The sequence below is a fragment of the Emydura macquarii genome, unplaced genomic scaffold (assembly GCF_026122565.2).
Source record: "Emydura macquarii macquarii isolate MOO-44397 ecotype Brisbane River unplaced genomic scaffold, CSIRO-AGI_Emac_v2 contig_1790, whole genome shotgun sequence".
NCBI classification, from domain to species: Eukaryota; Metazoa; Chordata; order Testudines; family Chelidae; genus Emydura; species Emydura macquarii.
Genome location: NW_027131927.1, coordinates 4,470,214 through 4,494,601, shown reverse-complemented (window position 1 = coordinate 4,494,601; position 24,388 = coordinate 4,470,214). Strand labels below are relative to the sequence as shown.

At 55.0% G+C, this 24,388-nt stretch overlaps 1 protein-coding gene across 1 annotated transcript in view; it reads left to right on the top strand.

Annotated features, from left to right (window-relative positions):
- LRFN1 (leucine rich repeat and fibronectin type III domain containing 1) overlaps positions 1–8,747 on the top strand; it is a 43,352-nt gene extending 34,605 nt beyond the window's left edge. The window contains exons 3-4 of the mRNA XM_067557303.1: positions 3,005–4,413; positions 6,677–8,747. Of these exons, the coding sequence (XP_067413404.1) occupies positions 3,038–4,413; positions 6,677–7,499 (2,199 nt within the window). The 5' untranslated portion in view covers positions 3,005–3,037 and the 3' untranslated portion in view covers positions 7,500–8,747. The remainder of the gene's footprint in view (positions 1–3,004; positions 4,414–6,676) is intronic.
- Positions 8,748–24,388: the final 15,641 nt, after the last annotated feature.

Here is a 24,388-nt window from a genome sequence, read left to right as displayed (position 1 = left end):
TGATTTCACCCCCCTTCATTTTTCTCTCTCTTCCTCTCCATTTCTCTCTCGCCCGGTGTAATTGATTCTCATCTCCTCGGGGAGAGCAAGAGAGAGAAAGGCTCAGAGCTGGCCGCTGACTTCGATCCACATCTGCCTGGCAACAGCAGGGGCTGTGTTTGTCTGCACACAGGGGTGTGTGTTCTGGGGTTCAGATTGGGAGGGGAGTGGGGTATAGGGGTTAGAGCAGCAGGGCTGGGAGCCAGGACTCATGGGTTCTCTCTCTGGGAGGGAAATGGGGTATAGGGGTTAGAGCTGCGGGGCTGGGAGCCAGGACTCCTGGGTTCTCTCCCTGACTCTGGGAGAGGAGTGTGGTCTAGTGGTTAGAGCCAAAGCGACTGGCAGCCAGGCTCCCTGTGTTGCGTTCTGGTTTTAATGGCACTGCTCAACACCCGGCATGTGTTTAAGAGCTTTTCTGGATCTGGGCATGGCAGCTGCATGTGAGTGGCAGGATGGTGCCATGATTGGCGCACTACAGTCTCTGCCCCTCCTCCCCCAATGTGCCTCCTTGAGCAGCCGCTCTGCGCCTCAGTTTCCCCATCTGCACAATGGGGATCGTAGCCGCTGTGAGGATAAATACACTGCAGACTGGGAGGTGCTCGCCAGTTAGGAGGGCCAGAGCTCCCGCCCTGTGTATGTGACCCCTCTTACAACGGCAGCTCCTCAGTGGGGTTAATAGCTTCCAAGGTGAAGGCAAGCTGAGCTTCGCTTTCTCCTTTGTGAGGACACTTACCGGTAAAAATTCCAGCCCCCTCCCTCCATTGCAGCGTGTCTGCTGCTTTCTATTTCCTCCCCCGAACTGCCTCTGACACAAGTCAGTGGTACAGCCAGCGGGGGCTAGGAATTCGCTCCCCCAGAGCTCAAACGGCAGCAGTCTGGAGCGGGGTGGCCAGTGCGTGGTTGAGGGTGAAACTTCCCGGCTCCCTGTGTTGGATTATTATTGAGGGTGGCACCTAGAGACCCCGGGGGTCGGGCCGGGCACTGCGCAGACTCTAAGTGAGAGACAAGCCCCGCCCCAAAGAACTCACAGTCTCCACAGCTAAAGGCTGGGAGGGGAAACTGAGGCAGAGCAGTGAGAGAGGCCAGACTGGAATCCAGGTGTCCTGAGCTCTTCCGTACTGGGTCACAATTTCTCTCAAGTGTAACCTTATTTCAGAGCAGCTGCTTGGTCCAGCGGGAAAGGCCCCGGGCTGGTATACAAGACACCTGAGTTCTAATCCTGCCTCCCCACTCTTTTTGTGCCTCGGTTTCTCCATGTGCAAAATGGAGATACTGGTGGCAATCTCCTTGGTCAAGCATTTGAGGGCCTATGGTTTGCAGTGGGGCTCCCCTTAGTTTGGTGGGGGTGGTTCTGGGAGATTTTAGATATTCCCCAGGGGACTGGGACCCTGCAGACAGCCAGGAGTTACTGAGTGTGAGTATGACAGAAGATTCCCACTTCATCCCAGTCCATTGCCCCAGAAGTGGGGGAACTTTCTGAAGTGTCTTGGCAGGACTGGGAGGCATCAAGTCACAGCTATGACTGAAGAGCTTGGTGGGGAAACTGAGGCAGAGCAGCCATGACGCCACAGTGTGTAGGCCCAAAGGAACCTTGTATTTGAGGCTCTGAAAATTTCCCAGTTATTCCTGTTTGAGGATTTCCCGAAGGAGGTAGAGATTTTTTTTTAACGGCATCTTCACATCTAATTGTTGACTGGTCTCAAGGTAATTCTATTATTCAGTAGCTAACGGTGGTGCGCAGAGGACTCGACAAAGATCAGAAGGGTCCCCTTTGTGCCAGGCGCCGCACAGCTGCTGACTGAGATCGGGGGGCCCCATTTGCACACAAAGATCAGGAAATGGCTGTGCCAACGGCACTCATTGTCATTGGTGAATTGAAGGGCACACAGAGCCTGAAATGTACAGCCCAACCACGGGCCAGGATTAGAAATGGAATTTGTGTAGAATGATTAATTCCCCAGGACAGGGTGTTAGGGCCAGTCAGACAACACAATCACAGTGGGCTTTTCTGACTTTAAAAATCTATGAAAAATAGAGATGGGAGAGGGAGATGTTGAAAAAATCGTTCTCATTTTGGGGTTTTTTTTTAAATTGAAAATGTTTCATTTCTTTCCATGTTTGAAGATTTTCCAAAAAAGATTTTTTTGGAGTCTAATTCTGGGATTTCCCCCCTCCAAAAAAAGTTTCTTTATTTGCTTTCTTAACATCTCATTTTGGAACATGACAAACCGTGCCAATTTTTTTTTTTTTAAATTATATTTTCTCAGCAAAACGACAAACAATTGACCAATGAAACAAAACAAAATACAAAAAACTTTCAGGAGGGGGGTGGGGGGAATGAGGTTGGGGTTTTGGGGCTTGAAAAATTCCAAGCAAATCGAGCATGAGGAAGTGATCTGGGGATTTTGACCGTGTTGCCAACTCTCACGCTTTTATCCCAAGCCTCGCAATGACCGGGTTTTTTTCCCTTCAGTTGCTATGTCTTGGAACCGTGAGAACCTGCAAGGATTCAAGCTTTCATTTAAAAATAAGTAAGGTGGGAGTTATAGAGAAAAGAGTGGCAAAGTCTGGAAAACCAGGAGCTGAATGAAAAAAAGAATCTGCTGTCAATGTAGTTTAGTTTAAACCCTCATGATTTTTAAGCAAGATCTCATGATTTTTCCAGGGGCTCATGATTTGCCACCCTTGGTGATACTGGGGTGGGGTTAGCCACAAAAAGATCCAGGGGGCATCACTATTTTTTAACACAATGCCCCAAGAGGGGTCTGTCAGTCACAGGCATTGAGCTGAGGGTCTCCCAGCTCCCAGGTGACTGCCACAGGTCGAGCTATAGAACCTGGGTCCCTCAGGGAACAGACCACAGCAGCCTGAATACCTAGACTGGCTGGGAAAGGGAGACAGTTTTTAGGTAGCGATTTGCCGCGGTAGCTTTGCCGCCATTGATTTTTGTGCCTCTTGCCTGCAGAGCCCGGGCAGGGAGGAAGTGAGGGCCAGTACCATGGAAAAACTCCTCCTGCCCCTTTTGATGCTGGGCACGGTGGCGAAGGCTCAGCATTGCCCAGGCCGCTGCATCTGCCAGAACATCTCACCCACGCTGACCATGCTGTGCGCCAAGACGGGGCTGCTCTTCGTGCCGCCCTCCATCGACCGGCGCACGGTGGAGCTGCGGCTGACGGACAACTTCATCACCATCATCCGGCGCAAGGACTTCTCCAACATGACCAACCTGGTGCACCTGACCCTCTCCCGCAACACCATCAGCCAGGTCATGCCCTACGCCTTCGCCGACCTGCGCGCCCTGCGCGCCCTGCACATGAACAGCAACCGCTTGGCCGTCCTCCGCAAGGAACACTTCAAAGGCCTGGGCAACCTCCGGCACCTCATCCTGGGCAACAACCAGCTCAGCAGCATCGAGCCGGCCTCCTTCGACGAGTTCCTGGCCACCGTGGAGGACCTGGATTTGTCCTACAACAACCTGGAGACGCTGCCTTGGGCGGCCATCGGGCAGATGGTCAGTCTGAACACCCTGACCCTAGACCACAACCTCATCGAACACATCGCCGAGGGCACCTTCTCCCAGCTCCGCAAGCTGGTGCGCTTGGACATGACCTCCAACCGGCTGCAGAAGCTGCCCCCGGACAACCTCTTCCTCCGGGCTCAGGTGCTGGCTAACGTCCAGGGCTCTCACCCTTCCACCTTGACCATCAGCTTCGGCGGCAACCCCTTGCACTGCAATTGCGAGCTGCTCTGGCTCCGGCGCCTGACGCGGGAGGACGACCTGGAGACCTGCGCCTCCCCTGAGCACCTGATGGACAGGTACTTCTGGTCCATCTCCGAGGAGGAGTTCATCTGCGAGCCGCCCCTCATCACGCGCCAATACTCCACCAAAGCCTTCATCATGGAGGGCCAGGGCGTCAGCCTCAAGTGCAAGGCGGTGGGAGACCCCGACCCGTCCATCCACTGGATCGCGCCCGACGGCAAGCTGATCCACAACACCACGCGCACCACGGTCTACGACAATGGCACGCTGGAGGTGCTCATCACCACGCTCAAGGACAACGGGGTCTTCACCTGCATCGCCTCCAATGCCGCCGGCGAGGTCACCGCGGCCGTGGAGGTCTGCATCGTGCCCTTGCCCCTGCTGATCAACAACACGGGCCACATGAAGGAGCCTGACCCCGGCTCGTCCGACATCACCACCTCTGCCAAGTCGGGCGCCAACGACACCAAGAACCATCTGGATAAGAAGATTGTGGCGGCCGAGCTGACCTCCACGTCGGTGGTGATCCGCTGGCCCTCAGAGCGGCACATCCCTGGCATCCGCATGTACCAAATTCAGTACAACAGCTCCCTGGACGACTCGCTGGTGTACAGGTGAGGGCTGGGTTGGGCTGGTGGATGGTACCCGTGGGCCATCAGCAGGGCTGGAACCATGGGCATGGGGTAAAGAAGAGCCTGGTGGCAGTAGTAGGTTGTTATCCTCTTTCTTAATAGCTTATGTGCACCGCTTACCAAGCGGCGATGCACCGGGTGTAACTGAAACCTGTCCTCTCGGGTCCCGCTGGCCTCAGTGCAGGCAGAGGTGGGATGGGCGAGTGAACACAGTGAACGTGAGGGGTGAGGCGGCTGGACGCGGAGAGACGCTGCTCACTAGCTCCAGGTCTGCACTGCCCCGTGTCACCCTCAGGGGCTCTCCCTCAGTTCTGCCATGGGGGTCATTCCTTGGAAAGCCGAGGAAGCATCAGAGCCATGAAACCAACTGGAAATTTCTGGTGGCAGGGTGTGTGTGTGTGGAGGGAGCTGTGGATCACCCCAGTGCTGGGGCGAGCCCGGGCCAGGAGCAGCGGTTCTGGAGGGGGCAGGGTAGAGGGCTTTGAACTCCAATTATTTGGCTCGGTATGACGAGGTTTCCCATAGTGACAGGTTCAAATCCCACCACCACTGACTCGATTTCCCCAGCTCTCTGGGGTGCTGAAAGTCCAGCACAGCTTTGCTTCAGATCCAAACACCTCTGTCCCAAGAGTCCCCCTTCCTCGTGCACCAGCAGGCTGTTGCCCTCCACCCCAGAGGTGGCTGCATTCCAGTGGATGGTGGCGGGGTCTCCAGTCCACTGAGCTGTGGGATCCCTGTGACTCCACGCCTGGGGGGAGAGGGGAAGATTAGCAACTGCTGAGTCAGCAGAGTGTGGACGTGTTCGGGGGAGGAGAGCAAAGTGCACTGCTTGATGGGAATTACAAAGGGATAATGGCTTCCTCTGTGTCCTTAAACAGGGACATTAGAGCATGTGGAGGTGTGTGTTTATAAGCCATTGCTCAGTGTGCGTGTGTGAGCTATTACTATGTGCAGGTATATGTGTTGTGACATTATTGTGTGTGTGTGTGCGCGCACCATTACAGCATGAGAATGTGTGTGTCATTGAGGAGTGTGTGTCAAGGTGCCATTAGACAGTGTGTGTGTGTTTGTGAGCTATGGACTCTGTGTGTGTGTGTGTGCTAGCTCCCCTGTGTGTGTGTGAGAGAGCCATTATTGTGTGCACATGTATGTTGTGACATTCTTGTGTGTCACATTACTCTTTGTGAGTAGGTGAGTGCAGGAATTGTTCCCCCCTGCTCCTGAGATGCAGCCACCTCTGGGGTGGGGCATCACAACTGTTTATAGAGGGAGTGTTCACTTAGTGCTGAGGTGCAGCCACCTCTGGGGTAGAGCGCAGGGGCAGTGTATACAAAATCTTTTGTGCTGCAGTGAGATGCAGCTCCCTGAGGGTGAGACATGGAGGCTATTTATACAAGGATCCCTCACCCGGCGCTGAGATGCAGCTGCCTCTAGGGTGAGGGGCAGGGGCCATCATGGACCAGAAGGAGAGCTGTACAAATAACTGATTTTTTGGTTCGCTGGCAGTTTTATAAAAAAAATGGGGGTGGGAGGGAGGAAAAATTGATTCTGGATCAAGTGAAATGAAAATGTTTTTTGAATATTTCACCAGACAAAAAAAATGGTGGCGGCTCAAAGAGAGCATTTCCTTGCCAATATGAGGGATTTTTATTTTATGTTTTAAATGGGAAGGAAAAGTAAAAAAATAATGACAATTAGGACGTCTTCACAATTATTGTTACTTCTTTGCTGGATTTTTCTGACACAAACAATTCAGTGACGCTGGCACAAATCCTGCACGTCTCTGAACCTGCAAGGTTTTTATATTGCTCTTAGGTGCTTATGGGAGCTCGTAGGCACTCTAGTTATGGGGCTGGAGGCTTGGTGCTACCGTAATACACCTAATAGTAATAAAATGTACATTACAATAGGCACTGAGGGTCCTGCCCCATAACCTGGGCTCTAGGTGCTACCGTAATACTCCTAATAGCAATAAAATGTACAGTGCCTTGCATAATGAGGTCCTGGCCCATAACTAGGGGTCCTATTGTGTGAGGTGCTGTACATTTTATCACTGTTAGGGGGACACCTGGGACCCCTAGTTATGGGTCAGGACCCCACGGTGCCAGGTGCTGAGAGTTTATAGGGTTAGCATTGTATCCCTAGGATGTGCCAGGGGGCTGACACCAGGGGGCTGGGGCTGCAGCTACGGGGCTGACCCAGAAATTAACCAGTACCTCCCCTCTCCTCGCCCCCACCCCTATAGGATGATCCCCTCATCCAGCAAGGCCTTCCTGGTGAACGATCTGGCAGCGGGGCGGGACTACGACCTGTGCGTGCTGGCCGTGTACGACGATGGGGTGACGGCGCTGACGGCCACCCGGGTGGTGGGCTGTGTCCAGTTCACCACGGATGGCGAGACCACCCAGTGCCACGCCCTGCACACCCAGTTCCTGGGCGGCACCATGATCATCATCATCGGCGGCATCATCGTGGCCTCCGTCCTGGTCTTCATCATCATCCTCATGATCCGCTACAAGGTCTACAGTGGCCACGACGGGAACAAGAAAGCCAAGGTCAGCAACGTCTATTCCCAGACCAACGGCGGGCAGCCCCCGGCCTCCAAACCCGTGGAGGACAAATATGAGACCTTCCAGGAGGTAGGGCCTGCAGAGGCGCCTGCGGAGGCGGAGCCCAAGAAGGACATGCCCACCGCCCCCGAACCGGACAAAAGAGACCCCAAGCCGGGTGCGGATCTGCAGACTGTGGCCCTGCTGTCCTCGGAGGAGGGCCAGCCCGAGGGCAGCGTGACCGGCTCCTTGGGTCTCCTGCGGGAAACTGGGCCGGGCGGCCAGCACCGTGCCAAGCTGGCCAGCGTAGGCATCTTTCCCCGGGAGCTGTCGAGGACTCACCACCACCGTCACTCCTTCGACGGGGACTATTCTCTGTTTCAGAGCCACAGCTACCCGCGCCGGGCACGGACAAAACGGCACATGTCCACGTCCCAGTTGAACGCGGAGGATTGCCCGCTGAGCCAACGCCGGGTGATCTTCAGCAGCACGGAGTGGATGCTGGAGAGCACCGTCTGAGACGGGCCCCGGGGCGGCGGGGTGGGGGTGGGCGGTGTTGCCGTCGGGTCCGCGGGACCGCACAACCTGTTCCACAGGAATACTGGGGACAAGAAGGAGACGGATCCAGTTGCGCCGATTCCCCCAACGCTGACTCTCTTCCACTGCGGTGCCTTAAAGAGCAGAGACCGAGGACAACACAAAAAATAAAATAAAATAAAAATCACCCAATGGACGGACCGAACGCAAACATTTGGGAGAAGGAGGGGACTGCCCGGCAGCAGAGAGGGGAGGGGCCGCGGGATGAGTTTCAAGAGACCCCCCCATCGGCGCCGGGCGGCGCGGGAACAGAACTCAGCAAAGACACATGCACAGATGACACGAAATTACAAAGATCCTTTTACCTTGAGTAAATCCTTATGCATTAATAACTCTCCGGGACGGGGGATGGAGCAGAGTTTAGTTCCAAAACGAACCCCTTTCCCTCTCCTCCTGCTCCCCCACGTGTTTCTGGGAAGGGGGCCACAGGTGCCCGCTCCCCGACGCAGACTGGGGGGGGAGGGGCCTATTTATTGTATCTGGCTGGTCTAGATCATTTTCTGTGTTCAGTGTATTCAGTATCGAAAAAGTCATTGCCCCATTTAGCCCCTTTCCCTGGTACTCCAGACTGTCCCCCACTCCGGCGAGCAAACCCCCTGGACCCTCTGCCCTTCCCCCTTCATCCCGCCTCAGCTGTACCCCTTTCCCTTCTGTCCCAGCCCCCCTCAATGATACCCATCCCCCTTCCATCCGCCCAACCCCCTCAGTTTCCCCCACCATCCATTCCAGCCCCCTCAGCGGTACCCCAGGCTCCCTTCCCCCCACATCTGTCCTCCAGTCCCCCTCCAACCCCTACAACTGTACCCTATTCCTCTCTATGCACCCTAGCCCCACACTGGTTCCCCATCCCCCATCATCCCTCATCCCCCCCATTCCAGCACAGCTGTGCTCCAGTCCCCGTCCAACCCCCCTGCTGTAGCCCATGTCCCCCCATTTCCCATCATCCCTTGCTTTCCCATACTTCCCCTCGCCCGTCATGACTTTTTTAAAAAGGAAAACGCTGTTTGAGTGTGGAACACAAGTTTTTACATTAAAAACCTGTGCCCTTTGCCCCCCTGCCCCCCCCATTTCCTCATTCCTCCCCGATCCCTCTCCACCCCCACCATCCCCTTTTGGGGCACGGCCCCCCCTTTTCAGGAGGTGATTAAAACCTTTTGTGTGTGAACTGCAGCGGGGTCCGGCCTGTGTCTGTCGTATGGGGGGGCTAGGGGGAAGAATGAGGGGGGGCAGACACAGAAAGTGAGGCAGGGGAGGGGATGGGGTGATGCCCACACAGGGTGGGGAGTGGCACCAATGGCAGAGTGGGGCGTGCAGGGCAAATCTGGAAGTGGGGTGAAGAGAGAGACCAGCTGGGATCCAGGTGGGTAGCCGGGGGGGGGTAACCCCCAATGAACTTCCCTGGGAGCTGTGGGGGGGCTGCGGGTGGGCACTGAGGCCTTTGGGAATATGCAAATCGTACTAATTAACAAACCCAAGAGCCGAGCCAGGAGGGGAGGCGGAGCCAGTGCTTTTGGACCCTGTCCGCTGTATCCTTTGCTGAGCATCCCCAACCTGCCAGCTCTGGTCCCGTCCTGCCCGCGAAGGCGAGGGGGGCCCTGGCGGAGTCAGTGACCCCAGAGCGCCACATCCATGAACACAGAAGTAGTAGTCGGGAGCGCTCCCCCCCAGCCAGCTCCCCACAGCGCCCCCTGCTGGGAGAGGCCTGGGTGTCCCAGTTCCCAGTTCGTAAGTCGCGTGTGGCTGGGCGCAAGAAAGCAGCTGGTGGCTGAAGGCTGGAGGAGCAGGGGAAGGTCACCTCGTTGAAGGAAGGGTCAGGAAGGTGCCACCTGCCTGTGCCCCCGCCCCAGAACTCAGCCTCTTCCAGGCCGGGAAGGGGGCAGGCCGGCTGGGCGCTGAAGACGCCCTGTGAAATTACAAACAGTCGCTGTGAAGATACAGCTGGTGAAGGGCAGGGACGGGCAGCCCGAGTGTGAAAATGTGTGTGTGGGTGTGTGCATTGCAGTGATGCTGCATGGTGCGTGTGTGTGCATTAGGACTAGTGTGTGTGTGCACACACCAGTTAGGGGCAGTGTGTGTTTGCATGTGTGTATGTACCAATTAGGGGCATAGAATCCTAGAAGATGAGGGATGGAAGGAAGCTCAGGAGGTATCTAGTCCAACCCCCAGCTCAAAGCAGGACTAACCTCAGCTAAATCAGTGTGTGTTTGTGTGTGTGTGTGTGTGTGTGTGTGTGTCTGTGTAGCTGTGCACCAACTGGGGCAGTGTGTGTGTGTGCACACCAATTAGGGGCCCTGTGTGCGTGTATGTGTGTGTGCGTGCATACACGCTGGGGCGGGAATGCATTCCCCGGCACCGGCGTGCAGTGCTGATCGGCTCCTGCCTGTCACGGTGTCCGTGCCAGCCAGCCCACTTCTACCTCTGCCCTGTCCACCCTGTCCAGCTCTCGGCACTGCTGACTCTCACCGCCTGAGCTGCATGGGGCAGCGCCAGGCTGCAGAGCCCGGATGTCAGGCTGAATGGCCAAAGCAACTGGATGAGCAAGGCACAGGAGCTCCGCAGAGCGCCGGGCTCCTTGCATTTTACGGGACACTGAGCAGGTCACTGACACTATTGGCAGACGCAGCGAGAAGCTCCTAGAGTGTGCATGGGAGTCGGTCTCTGATCTGGCCTTAACCTGCCCCCCCACCCACCATCTTTTCCATCACTTTGGTCCAATGCACCCAGCTAACAGCCTTCTTGCTGTGGAGCAGCCGTCACAAGTAAGCCTGAATTCTCTCTTCCCCCTTTTCCAACTGCTCATAGCTTTTCCAAATGATTTCCAGCCAGGCTGCAGTTTTCTGGAGCAGCTCCAGGGCAAATTCTCTTGGAAAATTTGAAGGCAATCAGCCCAGCTGGTTTTGAGTTAGTCTGAAGAGAGAACCTCCCCAAAAAACCCAACACCAAAACAAAAAAAACCCCACACTCCTCTTGAAAAATCTTCCCTGGATTCACTCGAAAGTGGCTGAGGACAAATATCAAACTTGTCTTATCTGGTAGATCTCACTGAGGAAGATTAAAAAGCAAGTCCAGTTGGAAAAATTTAGCATTTAGGTCACAAGATCCCAGCTCCTGGTCTTTTTTGGGTCATGACACACCTGCCCTTTTAGCACCACCTGATGCCATCTTTGGCATCTTGGTGTGACACTGCTACATTGTGATGGTGCATCATCACTTTTTGTTGATTCAGTGTTGGCTAATCCCTGGCAAACTGGCTTTGATTAATTTCATACAGGTTCGTGATTTCTTGGTGATTTTGGAAAAGCCAAGAAAAATTACCAGCAAGATGCCAATAAAAAAGATCAGACGCTGCCATGCAAATGAGCTAATTAGTATGCTAATGATGCACCATGATGAGCTCATTATTGTGGTAATTAGCTTGTTGCTATGCTAATGAGGGGGCTACACTAAGCACCTTGTTGTGGCAATTAGCTCATTATGGTAAAAAGGCTCATTGTTATGTTAATGATTTTACATGATAATTAACTTCTTATGGCAACAAGCTCGTTATTATTATTATTATTATTATTGGCTCACCACCAATAGTGAAACCATGTTGGAAATGTATAAAATCGTCAAGAGATAATTGGCTGGAATAGGCTGGTTGGGGTGGGGGGAGTACAGAATGGGATATAAGGCCTTTTCCTTCTAGGGGGCGCCAGTTCTGATCTGGCCCCAGGGCGGGTGAATGGCTGGCGTCAGGGGGCAGAGAATGGGATGCGGGGCCTTTCCCCTCTAGGGGGCGACAACGCTGAGCCAGCCCCAGGGCAAGGGAATTCCAGGGAGCTTTGGAAATGCCGGTTTGGGGGATGCTGAGAGGAGATACAGGTCCGGTGGGCTCAATGCCAGGGAGTTTCCCATTGGAGCTGCTCCTGGAAAGCCACCTGGTGCCATGGCCTGACAATGAAGGGCTGCTACAGTGGGGCCTATTGGATAGAGCAGTGCACCAGGACGCAGGAGCATCTACTCCCAGCGCTACCACTGGCCTGTTAGGTAAACGTGTCACTGCCCTGCTCCGGGCCTCAGTTTCCCCAGCTATAAAAAGGGGGATAACGCGCTGCACACATTCTCTAATAATAAGAGCCAGGGATTCTTACTGTCCTCCAATGCCTTCCCACAATGCATCACTTCCAACCTCTCTGGTGACCTGTGCCCCCTGCTGTGCCGTGGGAGTGTTGCAGGAGAGCGGAGACACAAGGTGAGGGAGGCGATGGCTTTTCCTGGCCCAGCGGCTAGCGGGGAAGGCGATGTGCAATCCAGCTGCTCTGGGAATGGCTGACTGCCATGCCGGGGAATACCGTCTGCAACAGAGGCTGCTATGGCGGGAGCTAATCAGCCGGGGCTGGGGCTGGACCAGGCTCAGATTGTCTGTGGATCTGGGTCCGGTAACCCACCCGCCCCAGGGGTCAGGCAAAGATCCTCCGGGCTCCCAGCTGGCTCTCCTGCCCGAACACTTCCCGCGGAGGTGCCGATCTCACCTGATGGAAGACGAGACCCCAGCAGCCTGGCAAGGGACGGCAGGAGTAGTGACCTGCCTTCCCCGAGCCCAACCCCGGCTCCCAAAAGGGCGGCGATCTCAGCAGAGCGAGGCCCAGCGGCTGCAAGTTCATGCCTGGCACCGGTTCGCAAAGGCGAGGACGAGTAACCATTGGAGCCGGCGGCTCCAGTCCTGACCGGAGGAAGGTCTGCTCAGCACAGCAGGAATGGAGGTGCAATTCTCTGGCTTGGGTCACCCAGGAGGTCGATTGTCTCTTGTGGCCATAAACTCCAGCTTCAGCAGAATCAGGTATTGTTTGTGCCAGTGGGCCGGGCCCCGGCGTGCCAGGCGCTGTACACCATCCGGCTTGGGTTGGCTGTACACCGGGGAACGGGGACAAGGCGGTTGTACTTTTAACACAGGTTAGCTGGAGGCTGGCAAAGGTTGACACTGCGCTGATAACACAGGAGGAGTTGGGGGAGGAGCGTGACAGTCAGCACAAGACATCAGGTTCGATCCCCAGCGTCAGGGGGAGGGTGGGGTCTAGTGGTGTCTGTGGGTTCTATGCCCAGCTCAGGGAGGGGAGTGGGGTCGAGTGGTTAGAGCAGGCGGGCTGAGAGTGGGAAATCTGTGGGGTCCTGGGAGGACAGTATTGGCATGTATCGGCTGTGGGGTTTTGGGGGCACAGGGGATGCTGCAATGGGCTGCACTCTCTGAGGTGGGGGCCGTGATATCTATCCTGACCCGCCCACAGCAGGTTTGGGGGGGGGGGCTGCCCCCCTCCCAGCTCTCTGTCACACTCCATATTTCAGAGCTGTGGCTCCAGGGCTGTTTCCATGGCAGCCAGCTGCGTTGGGATGTTTGAGGATGGTTTTTCCTCCTGTCTTCCCTTCGCCCCCATCTCTAACGGTCACAGCGAGATGCGGGGGGGGGGGGTGCAGCCGGTCTGGTTAGGAAAAAAAACCCACCCCCTCCCCACACGCACCTGGCCGGGGGGAGGGGGAGGGCTGGAGAGCAGCCCAGCCCCACACCCCACAGCTGGAAGGGCCAGAGGGGAGTGGTAACGAGGGCCACGTGCCTCAGCCCGGGCTCTGGCTGCATCCCAGAAGTTCTGCCCCCCTCACTCCCCTTTGCTGGGGAATCCCCCCCACCCTCCACCTCTCGGGGGACTGGGGATCCGGGACCTGGGGCTGGCAGGGGATTGAGGCCCCAGTCATGAGGGTCCAGCGGGAGTCACTGCAAGGAAGCCGGCTGGCCACGATCTGAGTCATGCTTGGGCCTGAAAACACTCCCTGCCCCCACGCACAGGAGGCCTCAGTGACGGGGGGAGCTGGAGTCAGGGTCCTGCTCCCAGTCCCTGGCAGACGGGGTGCATGGGGGGCATGGCCGGAGCACGCTGCGCTGTGGCTATTCTCTGCCCCTCAGGCCCTTAAGGGGCAGAGGGTGAGTTAGAGCAGCCCCGAGGCTGCTCTACCTGACACCTGTGGCCAGCAGGGTCCAGAATATTGGGCGGGGGATCTGTGTGTAAAGGGGGTTTAAACCACCTCCCACCATCCCTGTCCCGAGCGCAGGCTGGGGTGAGCTGGAGAAGACCCCTCTGTCTCTGTGCACCTACAGGGAGGATCTGCCATGGGCCGGTGCTGGGATGTGGGGCCCCCAGGCTCTGCGGGGGCTGGGAGCCAGGACTCCTGGCTTATATCTCTGGTGGGGCAGTGGGGTCGGACTGGGCGTCAAACTGGTAATAAGGGGCATGTTTTTCCCAGGGAGGTGATTAACTGTGAGAGCAGCGCCCCAAGAGACGTGGTGGAGGCTCCGTCACCCGGCCTCTTTGCTCGAAGAAGGGACGCCTCTTTTCTAAAAGCCCGGCCGTAGCTCGACTGCCAGGTAGCAGCTGGTGGCGGGGTGGCCGGGTGGGATTGTCCGGCTCGTGTGAGGCAGGCGGGTCGGGCGGGAGGATCGGAGGAGGGAGCAAAGCTTCCTCAGGCCTTCTGGCCAAAGGCACCAGCCCTGCCTAGACCTGCGTCCATTCCCAGCTCTGTCTCGGCCCTGCAGGATGACCTTGGGCCGGTCACCTGGCTGCCCCCCCCCATGCCTCAGTTTCCCCATCTGTACCCCGGGGGTAACGACACTGACTGCCTTTGCCAGGCACTTAGAGCGTGACCGCTGAAAGGCGCTGGGGACGGTTATTACGACGGGGAACGGGTCCCGTGGCTGATGGAACTGGGAAGCTTCCTCTTGTCTTTTCCTCTCCTCTCTCGTTCCCTCGCTCCACACCCCAGCTCCCCGCCCCATCTTTCGAAGGCCCGACCCATCCCCTGAGTGCCCCGAGTCAATAAAGATCTTACAGAGCACAGGGGGAGGTAGGGGGGGTGTCGAAGAATAATATAATGAGCCATGCCCTTTGAAATCGCACTGGGCCCTTCTTTCTTGCGGGATTAATTTCAAAGCTTCTTAATCATCTTTGCTGGCGTGTCTGGAATTGGCTGCTCTGACTCACTTGGGAAAGGAGCCTGGGGGCAGAAATAATGAACAGGGGTTTGGTGGGGGGGGGGGACTTTGGGGGGTTTGCTTCTATTTTTAAAGGAAATTAGGTCTAGCTACTGCATTGGAGTAGTGGGGCTGGGGGCTGGGGAATCAGGACTCCTGGGTTCTATTCCTGGCCCTGGGAGGGGAGTGCGGGCTATTGGCTAGAATAAGGAGTCAGGACGCCTGGGTTCTATCTAACTTATGACAGGGGACATCGGGTTCACTCCCTTTGCAGGGGTCAGCACAAGCTAGTGGAGGATTGGCTTCCCCAGGTGGTTACGTGGAACGACCCTGCAGAGGGGCCAGACCTGGGCCAGGATGAATAGCAAGGGACTTTCCTGGAGGACGCCTGTCACATGTGGACTCTGTGGACTCTGTGGGCCCATCACATGTGGACTCTGTCCCAGCAACCCCCCTGCCTCCTGCTCTAACCACTGGACCCCACAGCCCTCCCAGTGTTTGGGAGAGAACCCAGGAGTCCTGACACCCACCCATTCCCCTGAAACATCAAACCCCTGAAGCTGCCAATTTGCCTCAGGGTGCCAGCCAGTCGCATCCCCCCTTCTCCCCTCCAGTCCCTCCCAGCTTCCCCATCCCTGCACGTGGCTATTTACTGGGCGAGGTCCGGCCCTGCTGCCCCTTCAATTTCCGCAGCAGTCGCAGGTAACTGTAGAGCAAACGGCTGTGGCCGGGCGGGAGGATCCAGGCTGCTCCGGGGATCCTGCTGCCTGCTCCCTTCGCTCTGCCTCGGCTTCGCTCGGTGCTTTTCGATTTCCCAGCACGAAAGACCTGGCAACTAATGTCTGTCGCTCCCCTTGAATGTGAGCAGCGAGAGTCTTTCAGCCCCAGGCCTCGGAATGACGTCGCAGAGAACTGGAGACTGAGACACACACATGCTGCTGTGCGCACGCGCGCGCGCGCACACACACACCTTGTAAGCACAAACACTGATACACACACTCATATGCACTCACACAAATAGCCATGCACACACACAACTTGTAAGCACAAACACTGATACACACTCACAGATATGCACACAACTTGTAAGCATACACACACAGAGAGATGCACACACATACAACTTGTAAGCACACTGACACACATTCCCACATGGATATATATACACACACATTGTAAGCATGCATGTACACACTAGTCAGCACACACAGACAGCTATGCACACATACAACTTATAAGCACAAATACTGGTATACACACACGATGCACTCACACACACAACTTGTAAGACTATGCACACACAGAGATGCATGCACACGCACAACTAGTAAGCAGAAACACAGACACAGACACTGGTATGCACACACACAAATTGTAAGCACACACAGATGCACAGCGATATCCACCCACACACAATTTGTAAGCACAAACACTGATACACACACTATGTATACACACAGCTTGTTAGCACACACACAGACATGCATACGCACACAACTTGTAAGCCCACAGACTGACACACACACACTGATATGCACACAGATATGCACCCACACAACTTGTAACCACAAATTGATACACACTATGCACTCTCACACACACAGATATGCACACACACAACTTGTAAGCACACACACACCTAGATGCAGACACATTCAACATGTAAGCACACCAACACACACACACAGCTAGTAAGTGTGCATGCACACACACCCAGAGATGCATGCACACACACAACTTGTAAGCACACCCATGTAAGCAGAAACACACAGATATGCACAAACACACAGATACACACACACACACACCTTGTAAGCCCAAATACTGATACACACACTGATATGCACACACACACACACAACTTGTGAGCAGCCACCAATACACAAACACCCCACACATAATTAGACTTGACAAAATTCGTATTTTATTTTTTATAATTCTGACAGATAATATCTATATATATATTGTTAAACTTTTAAAAATTTTGTATCAATTTAAAAATTCACAGCTGCAGGAAATTGGTGGGTCAGCCATTTATTTAATGATAGCAGATGTTGTGATTCAACTCTTCATAAACTGTTAAAACACAAATTGTCAACATCGCATGTCAAAATATACAAAGTAAATAGCCTTAAATCAATAAATCCTACCCGCTTTTACCATTCATTCACTAGTCCATTTGTAACAAGCCTATTGCAAAAGTATAAATCACTGGATTTTGAGTCAAGTTCCCAAGACAATTTTTCTTACTGTGCATATTGTAAATTTCAGTTATCATCAGTGGAAATATTGGTAGGTTTGTGTGAAATTGACATTTATCGACATTTACTGATAAAAATCTAATCGTTCCAAGACCACCTGTGATGTGATCTCCCCTTTGCCAAGCCATAGCTGGTTTCAGGGCCTTGCAGTTTTCCATTGGAAAAGAAATCTGTGATGCAGAGTCTGGGTATTTTCTGAATATAACTAGTTTATTTACATCGTATGTACCAGTCCTGGAACAGAGGTGGTCACAAATGGCATGTAGGCAACCCACTCTATCAGCTTTCAGCCCATTAAGCCCTGCACCAATGCTCAGATCCCAGGGAGCATTTTTGCCTCAGGAATTGACCCTAATTAGACTGATTAAGGCAGGGAGGAAATATCCTAGCCCCTTGCAAGTTGCAACAGCTCCCTGAGAAAGAAATCATCGTGACGCTAACAGCAACGCTGCGCACCTCGAAAGGCCAAAAGCAGCCTGGCTGCAAAGAATGCACTTGCAAAATTAACAGTGCCACCTGGTGCCTCCCACCAGAGCAACGCACACGCTGTATCCGTCCACACATATATCGACACATACGCACTCAGACACTGTGTTACGCGAGGTTCTGCCAACCCAAAACTTGTGGTAACCCTATTATGCGTGAGATGGTGTCAGGACATAAGTCAAATGGAGACACGGCCGTCCAGCTGATAGATGGACTGGTAGAAAAAGTATCACACAAAAGTGCTCCTATTTCAAAGCTGTACTTTACATAGGCTCAAGCACTTACACACGTCCGCAACAGCTTAGTAAACACACCCCAACCCTCAAGCCTCAATAATTACCGAAGTCTGGGGCAGCTTTCAAGTGGAACCAGCGACGGCTTTCCGATTGGCCTGATCTTCCGGCTGTCATTGGAAGATCCAGAAGGTGTGTCCAAGAAGAGATCCCAAAGAGTTCAAGCCTCTTCCCACCCATTTATCCTTGTTAGTAGACGATAATGTGCCAAGAAAAAGAAAACTTCTTGGGCCGACCGTTTCAAGCGAGGCCTAAGGCCGTCAGTGTACTTAATTAACTAGATGTGTTCTTACAGAAGCTACATATCTGAGGCCGGAGGCCATGCATAAATAAGCTTATTGGTTTTTTTCCTGAAACACAAATCCCAGCACATCCATCAGAGCATCACAGAGGAGGTGCAGGGTCAGGCAAGGGTTGAGCAATAGGCTCCCCTCCCCTCCTGGCTTAGTCATGTCAAGACTGCCCAGGCCTGCGGAAAAGCCTACCAAGTTTGGCTGCTGATGGTAATATTGCACTATCGAGTGGTCCCTGGCTCTTTTACTGGTCTACCAAAATCTCCCCATACAACTGCACCTGCAACTGATGTGTGCACACGTGTATGCACAAAATTGGTGTAGGCCCATACATTGGTGCACACACACTCACGTGCTATTGGTGTAGTCCCATACGCAGGTTTATTTGAGCCCTCCCCATCCCCCAGTCTTGGGGTAGGCTCAGACATTGGTGCCCGTTCACACACACACACACACAGTTTGCATGAGCCCATACACTGGTGAATGCACACACACACAACTGGGGTGAGCCCATACATTGGTGCACGCTCGCACATGCACACCCACACCCCCAGAGCAAAAGGGGGGATTTCCACGGCCCGCTGTGAGAACTCACGCACAGCCCAGGTATGAGTTCCCACTGGATGCACCCCATAAACCCACCACAGCCGGCAAGATCCCCCTGACCATTTACTGCTAGATCGTGGGGGGGGGGATAAGCCGGGACCTTCGCCATCCCAAAGCTCAGGGCCCTGGCCCTGAAGGTGCAGCCCTGCCAACTGGCCGTTCCTAGCAGGCTGCTGTCGTTGCCAGGATCTGCCCCTAGAGGGGGACATTCCACCCTGTGCCTATGGGGCAGCACAGCACTGGGGTGTGGCTGAGCTCGTGACTGTCCCTAGGGCTGGTCCTGAGTCTGCATCTGCGGCTTCTCCCCTGCGGAGCCCACAACGGCCTCAGGTGGGACGGGGCTAAGGAGGGCCATTGATTGACTGCTCCAGTCAAACGGCTCATGAGGTCTAAGGACCATAGGGCTGCCGCTGATGGTTATAGCGGCCTCTAGCACATACATGCACATATACATGTGTGCACACCCTTGCATACACACGCACCTGCCCGTGCACTCACCCACACACCGGTGTATACCCATGCATACCTCCATACACACACGCAAAATCCACCATACCTGTGTAAACCCATGCACTCATGCAAACACACTTGTGTATACCTCCATATACACATGCAAAATCCACACACACACCTGTGTAAACCCATGCACTCATGCAAACACACCCATGCATACATCCATACACACAAACCTATGCACTCACTCACACTCACCCGTGTATACCCATGCACGCGCACACACACACACACACACACACACGTGCAGTTGCTCCCCTGGCCACGCAAGGATATTTTAAAAATGAATTACTAATACAATCATTTAAAAAATATTTAATACCAATTCCCTGACATCTTAAATTACTCCATTTTAAAAACTCTTCATCTCTCCACGTTTTAGGATTAGCCGTTTTAGCACTATATATTAAAATTTTCTCCACTAAATTTTCCCCAGCATATAAAAACGAGAAATCTATCCAATCATCTTTGGAGACAATATGTCTCCTCCATTTACGAATTAACATGTTTGGAATTTGGGTACTAAATTTTGTAACTGCTAAACCCCCATCTCTAGTTTTAGCCAGTATTCAGGGCATTGCCGGATTCTTTCCATTAGGAGGAGAAACTGATGCTTCTATTCCTTGCTGCAAGCTTGTTTATTGAGGAGGGATACACGCACGGTCCTGCCTCCCTGAACGCAGCAGAAGCAAACAACAAGAGGCACTTTCCTCACTCACAATTTCCACGCCTGCTTCCCCAGCTGGTCTTGTGCCCCAAGGAGCTCTGTCCTGCTGCCTCCTCTCAGGATGATGCTCACAACTGCTTCTCTTGCTGGCTACTGCCTCACATGCAGCTGCAACCAGTCAACCTCCCCATCCCCTATGTTTGCAGTCAGTCTCAGGAGAACCCCCTTTGCCCAAATGGCTTAGTGCTGTTTAGCTTTTGCTTGCGACTGGTCACATTGGATGGTGGCTTCTATCAGACCCAGCTATCTCACACCACATAGGGGCTTAATTGCTGCTTCATTTAGCCTGAGAGCAAACCCATTGGCTCCAACCAAGGCTGTGATTGACAGTAGCTATCAACACCTTCCAGCATAACAGCACAAATGCACACACAGAAATACCCCCGCATGCACACAACCGTACATATGTATACACGTGCATATACATAGATGCATTAACATATGTGCTTCCAGGTTGTGCATGTGTGTGCGTGTGTGTCCATTTTTGTGCTAACCAGCTCTTTTGTGCAGGGATCAGTCTCAGTCCCCACAAACGCCCCTCACTGATCTCTTGAAAAACAACAAGAGAAAAAAATCAATAAAAACATCCGTGCAAGGTGCCCGATTCCCTCCACCCCACACACCTGGTCAGCCAATCAGCAGGGTTCCCCCCCTAACCCCACAGCTGGGGCTGCCCTTCTTCGCAGCAGCCAGGCTCTGGATTGGCCTGTGAAGCCAGCGCGGTGGAGCCATTCCCAGCAGCGATAAATCAGCACCTCGATTTGCCTCTTCGGCACCACGCCAAAGGCAGCCGTGCTGGGGCAGCCTTGTCACAGGCGTGGCCCTCGCGAGGCGGCGTCCTTGGCATTGCGAGGCAGCACAGCACAGTGCTCGGAGCCTGGAGACCTGGGTTTTCCTCCCCCCTCTGTCACTGCCATGCCGGGTGACCTTGGGCAAGTCACTTCCCCGCCTTGTGCCTCAGTTTCCCCTCCCACCTTCTGTCTCTTTTCTCTGTCAGTGCTTTGTCGCTCACTCAGCAGTCGTGCAGCACCTGGGCCAGGGGGGGCCCTGATCTCAGCTGAGATACCATAACACACAGAAAAGGAGCTTGAAAACTTGTTGGGATCAGAGGCCTTGTATATCCCATCCCTGTCTGCTGCTATTGGCCTGCTTTAACTGCTCCCTGATTGCCGCCTGCCTCTGATGTGGCAGCTGGGGGGGGGAGAGAAAGCGGAAGGGGGCGGCCCTTGGAAATCAAGGCTCTCTGCTAATCAGCCCTATTCTTTCTGGCCCTCAGGATGAGGGTGGAGCAGGGCCAGCTGTGTGGGCTGGACCGACTATGGAGTGAGAGGGGGACAGAGCGATGCTGGCAAACCCAGGTGGGCAGTTTTTGGGTCTAGGGGGCGCCGCGCTGCAGGGATCGGGGTGGGGATGCAGTAGAGGCCGCTCTCCCTTCTTGGCCTCCATGGCCCAGCGCAATGCTGGGGGCAGGCGGTCTGCGAAGGTGCCATGAATTGAGGCCTCGACCACTTGCGGTCATCTTAGATCTCAAGCAGTCTGTCTGTCCATCCCCCATGCTCTCCCTGTGCTGTCTGACCTCTGTAGTTTCTAGGTGCTTTTACTCCTCCACCTTCGTTGTACAAGGTGGCCTCTGTGTCCCACCCCAGAGGTGGCCACATTTCCCCTCCGGTTCCATCCCAGCTTTCCAGGGCTGGGGAGTCCCTCGGCGTTCGTCCATGGAGCGTCCCTGCTGCATTACCTCTGCCCAGCTCAGCTGACCGGGGTTGCCCAGGGTGGGAAGTGGCAGGATTTACAGCTGCCTTCGGCTGGAGCCGCCGGGAATGAGGCGAGCGGGAAAATCGATGGCGTGATTGATCTGCCCTCGGCGTCGGCTGGTCCATCACCCCGGGGAACGGGATAAAGCCATCACCTGTGTCATCACGAGTGCTGCCAGGCAAGGGGGGCAGGCGGGTACATAAAAGGGGCGCTGTGCCCCTGAGTGGATACGGATGAGGGGCAGAGGCACATTCAACCCCTCTCTCCATCTCATGGCCAGGGGTATTAATGAAGATGGGAGGATCCTGAGCCCATTGAGGGGATCATAGGAGAAGGGATGGGGACTGGGGGTCGCAGGGCTGGGCCAGCAGGGGGCTGCAGGTCAGGAGTGAGGGGCACTGACAGGGCTGGGAGGGGGAGCCCTCTTCTGAAGACCACGGCAGATATTTCCATGGGCGAGATGGGATCTGAGCCAGGGCTACCTCCCCCCGCCTCACCCGCTCACCCCTAGGCACTGGAACCCAGCACATCCAACCCCCGCCCCTCCATCCAACAGTCCCCAGTGGGGCACCGAACCAGCCACCTTCACCACCACGGCACAGCCCTGTCGCAAAGAAACAGCCGCTTCTGCTGGTGGCAGTGGTAGACTGTTATCCCCAAGACAAACGACCCCAAACAGCTGCACTTCCCCCGCCCGCCCATCCTTGGATCCTCAGCTTCGTTAGTCAGATAATTAACATCCTATTTCTCCAGCTTTTCCCTCTTGAACCTGGAGCCAAAAACACCCAGCAAATCTCATTCCTTCCCCCTTCCCTGGCCTGATTAGCTATCCCAGCTGCCCCTGCTTCTCAGTTCTCTTTGTGGGGGTGTCTCAGTCCCATTGCTCCTCTGGGTAGATGCCAATCAACCTTGTCCCCCCCTCACATGTAGCCCAGAGAGCAGACAGGAGCGGTAACAGCTGGGATGGATCCTTGTGCTGCACGGAGCTGAAATCCTGCCAGGGCTTTCCCTGGCACCAACACCCCTTGCTCTGCACTATCACCCCTCCAGCCCCCACCAGCTGCACCCAGCCCTGCACCCCCTCCGTCAAGGCCCCTTGCCACCTGAAGGATCCCGCATGACTCCACCCCTAGCGCCAGATGTGATGGTCACAGGGTCGCTAGCACCTTGGCAGGTGGGTGCGAATTTTGGCTTGAGCACAAGGGGGGCTGGGAGCTAGGAATCCTGGGTTCTAGCCTCATCTTTGTCACAGACCTTGGGCAAGTCACTCGGAGCCTCAGTTTCCCCATCTGTGCAATGGGGACAATGGTCTTGCTCTGCCTCACAGAACGGGAGGCCAAATCCGCTCATAAGCATCGTCATCATTGTCTTCTTCTTGTGCACAGCACAGGAAAAGCAACGGGCTGGGACAATCATTGAATCTTGAGATTCAAAAGCCGCCCGAATGTTTCGGGGCTCGCTAGCTGCCTTGCCATTCTGCCACCTCTGGAAGCACGAGTGGGCCATGGCCCATCGTATGTGGCGTGGTTGGCACCTCGCCACGGTCCCATTCGGTGAGTCTTTGGTCTTCCACTGGGGGAGGAGATGGCCATGTCTGCGGCCGTCGTCCGGACGCTGGTGAGGGCAGAATCCAGGAACGTCTTTTGTTGGATCTTCACTCATGTCTCTGTTTGGGATGTTGCAAGCGGCCCATGAGTCCAACCAGCCAGTCCTGGCGCCCTTTGCATTGGCCTGTGAGGGGCGCGGATACGAATTGTAATGAGGCCATAGAAGTAACTTCGATAGATAAAGGGGTGGATTGATGGGTGAGTGCGTGTGCGGAGGGAGGAATGGATGGAGGGGTGGGTGTGGGTGGGATGGATGGAGGGATGGGTAGAGTGGGTGTGAGGTGATAGATCGGTGGAATGGGGGGAAGGGGTCAGCTGGACATATAGACATAAGGGTGTGTATGAAGACAGAGGGGAGTGTGGAGGTAGATAGGTAGACAGCTAGAAGGATGGGGTGGATGGATAGATGGGGTGTGGATGGGGTGGTAGCTGGAGGGCTGTGTGTGGACAGAGCTAGAAGGGTGAGGCAGATGGATAGATGGTGATGGTAGCTGGAGGGCTGTGTGTGGACACAGCTGGAAGGGTGGGCAAGGGACGGCTGGATCCATAGATGAGGGTCACAGCATTGCACTGGGAGCACAACACTCTTAGTTTCCACCCTGCCCCCCAGGCCCTTTCCAGAGTCCCGGCTCCCTAGGACACCAGATCCTGACCCCCCAACCATCCCGAGCCCCAACTCATCCCCGGGTGCAGTGGCTAGGACTCGGGGTTGCTGCGCCATCTCCCGACAGCCCCTAGCCCTGCGGCTCACGCTCCTGGCTCTGGGAGCCCTGGGGTCACTGGGACGGGCTGGCTTCCCTTGGGCAGCCACTGCCAGGCCAGGGGCGGAGGGATTCCCCAGGTAGGGCTGTCCCTGGGGCGGCCTGGCCGTGGTTATCACCACCTGCCCGGGTGTTATCATCTCCCGCCTCTCTGTTTGTGCACCGAGCCCTGCAAGAGCCACCGAGGAGAAGGAGCTGGGCGCCTTCTTTTAATGCAGCCGGGTTGCCATGGCAACCTCAGCGCCAGCTCCGACCTCCACTGAGAGCCGGGCGCCAGAGTCCGGCCTGGGGCGCGGGAGAGCCCTGGAGGGGCCAGCGGGCAGCACTGGCGGGTAATGGAGAGTCTCAAAGAACCACAAGGGCTGGCTGGGGCCAACCGCCTGAAAGAAAAACCCTGGGAGGGATAGATAGATAGATGGATAGATAGACAGGGTGTAATGAGGGTGGACAGGTAGAGGTGTCTGAGGATGGATGGAGAGATGGAATGTGTTGATAGACAGAGAGAGGTG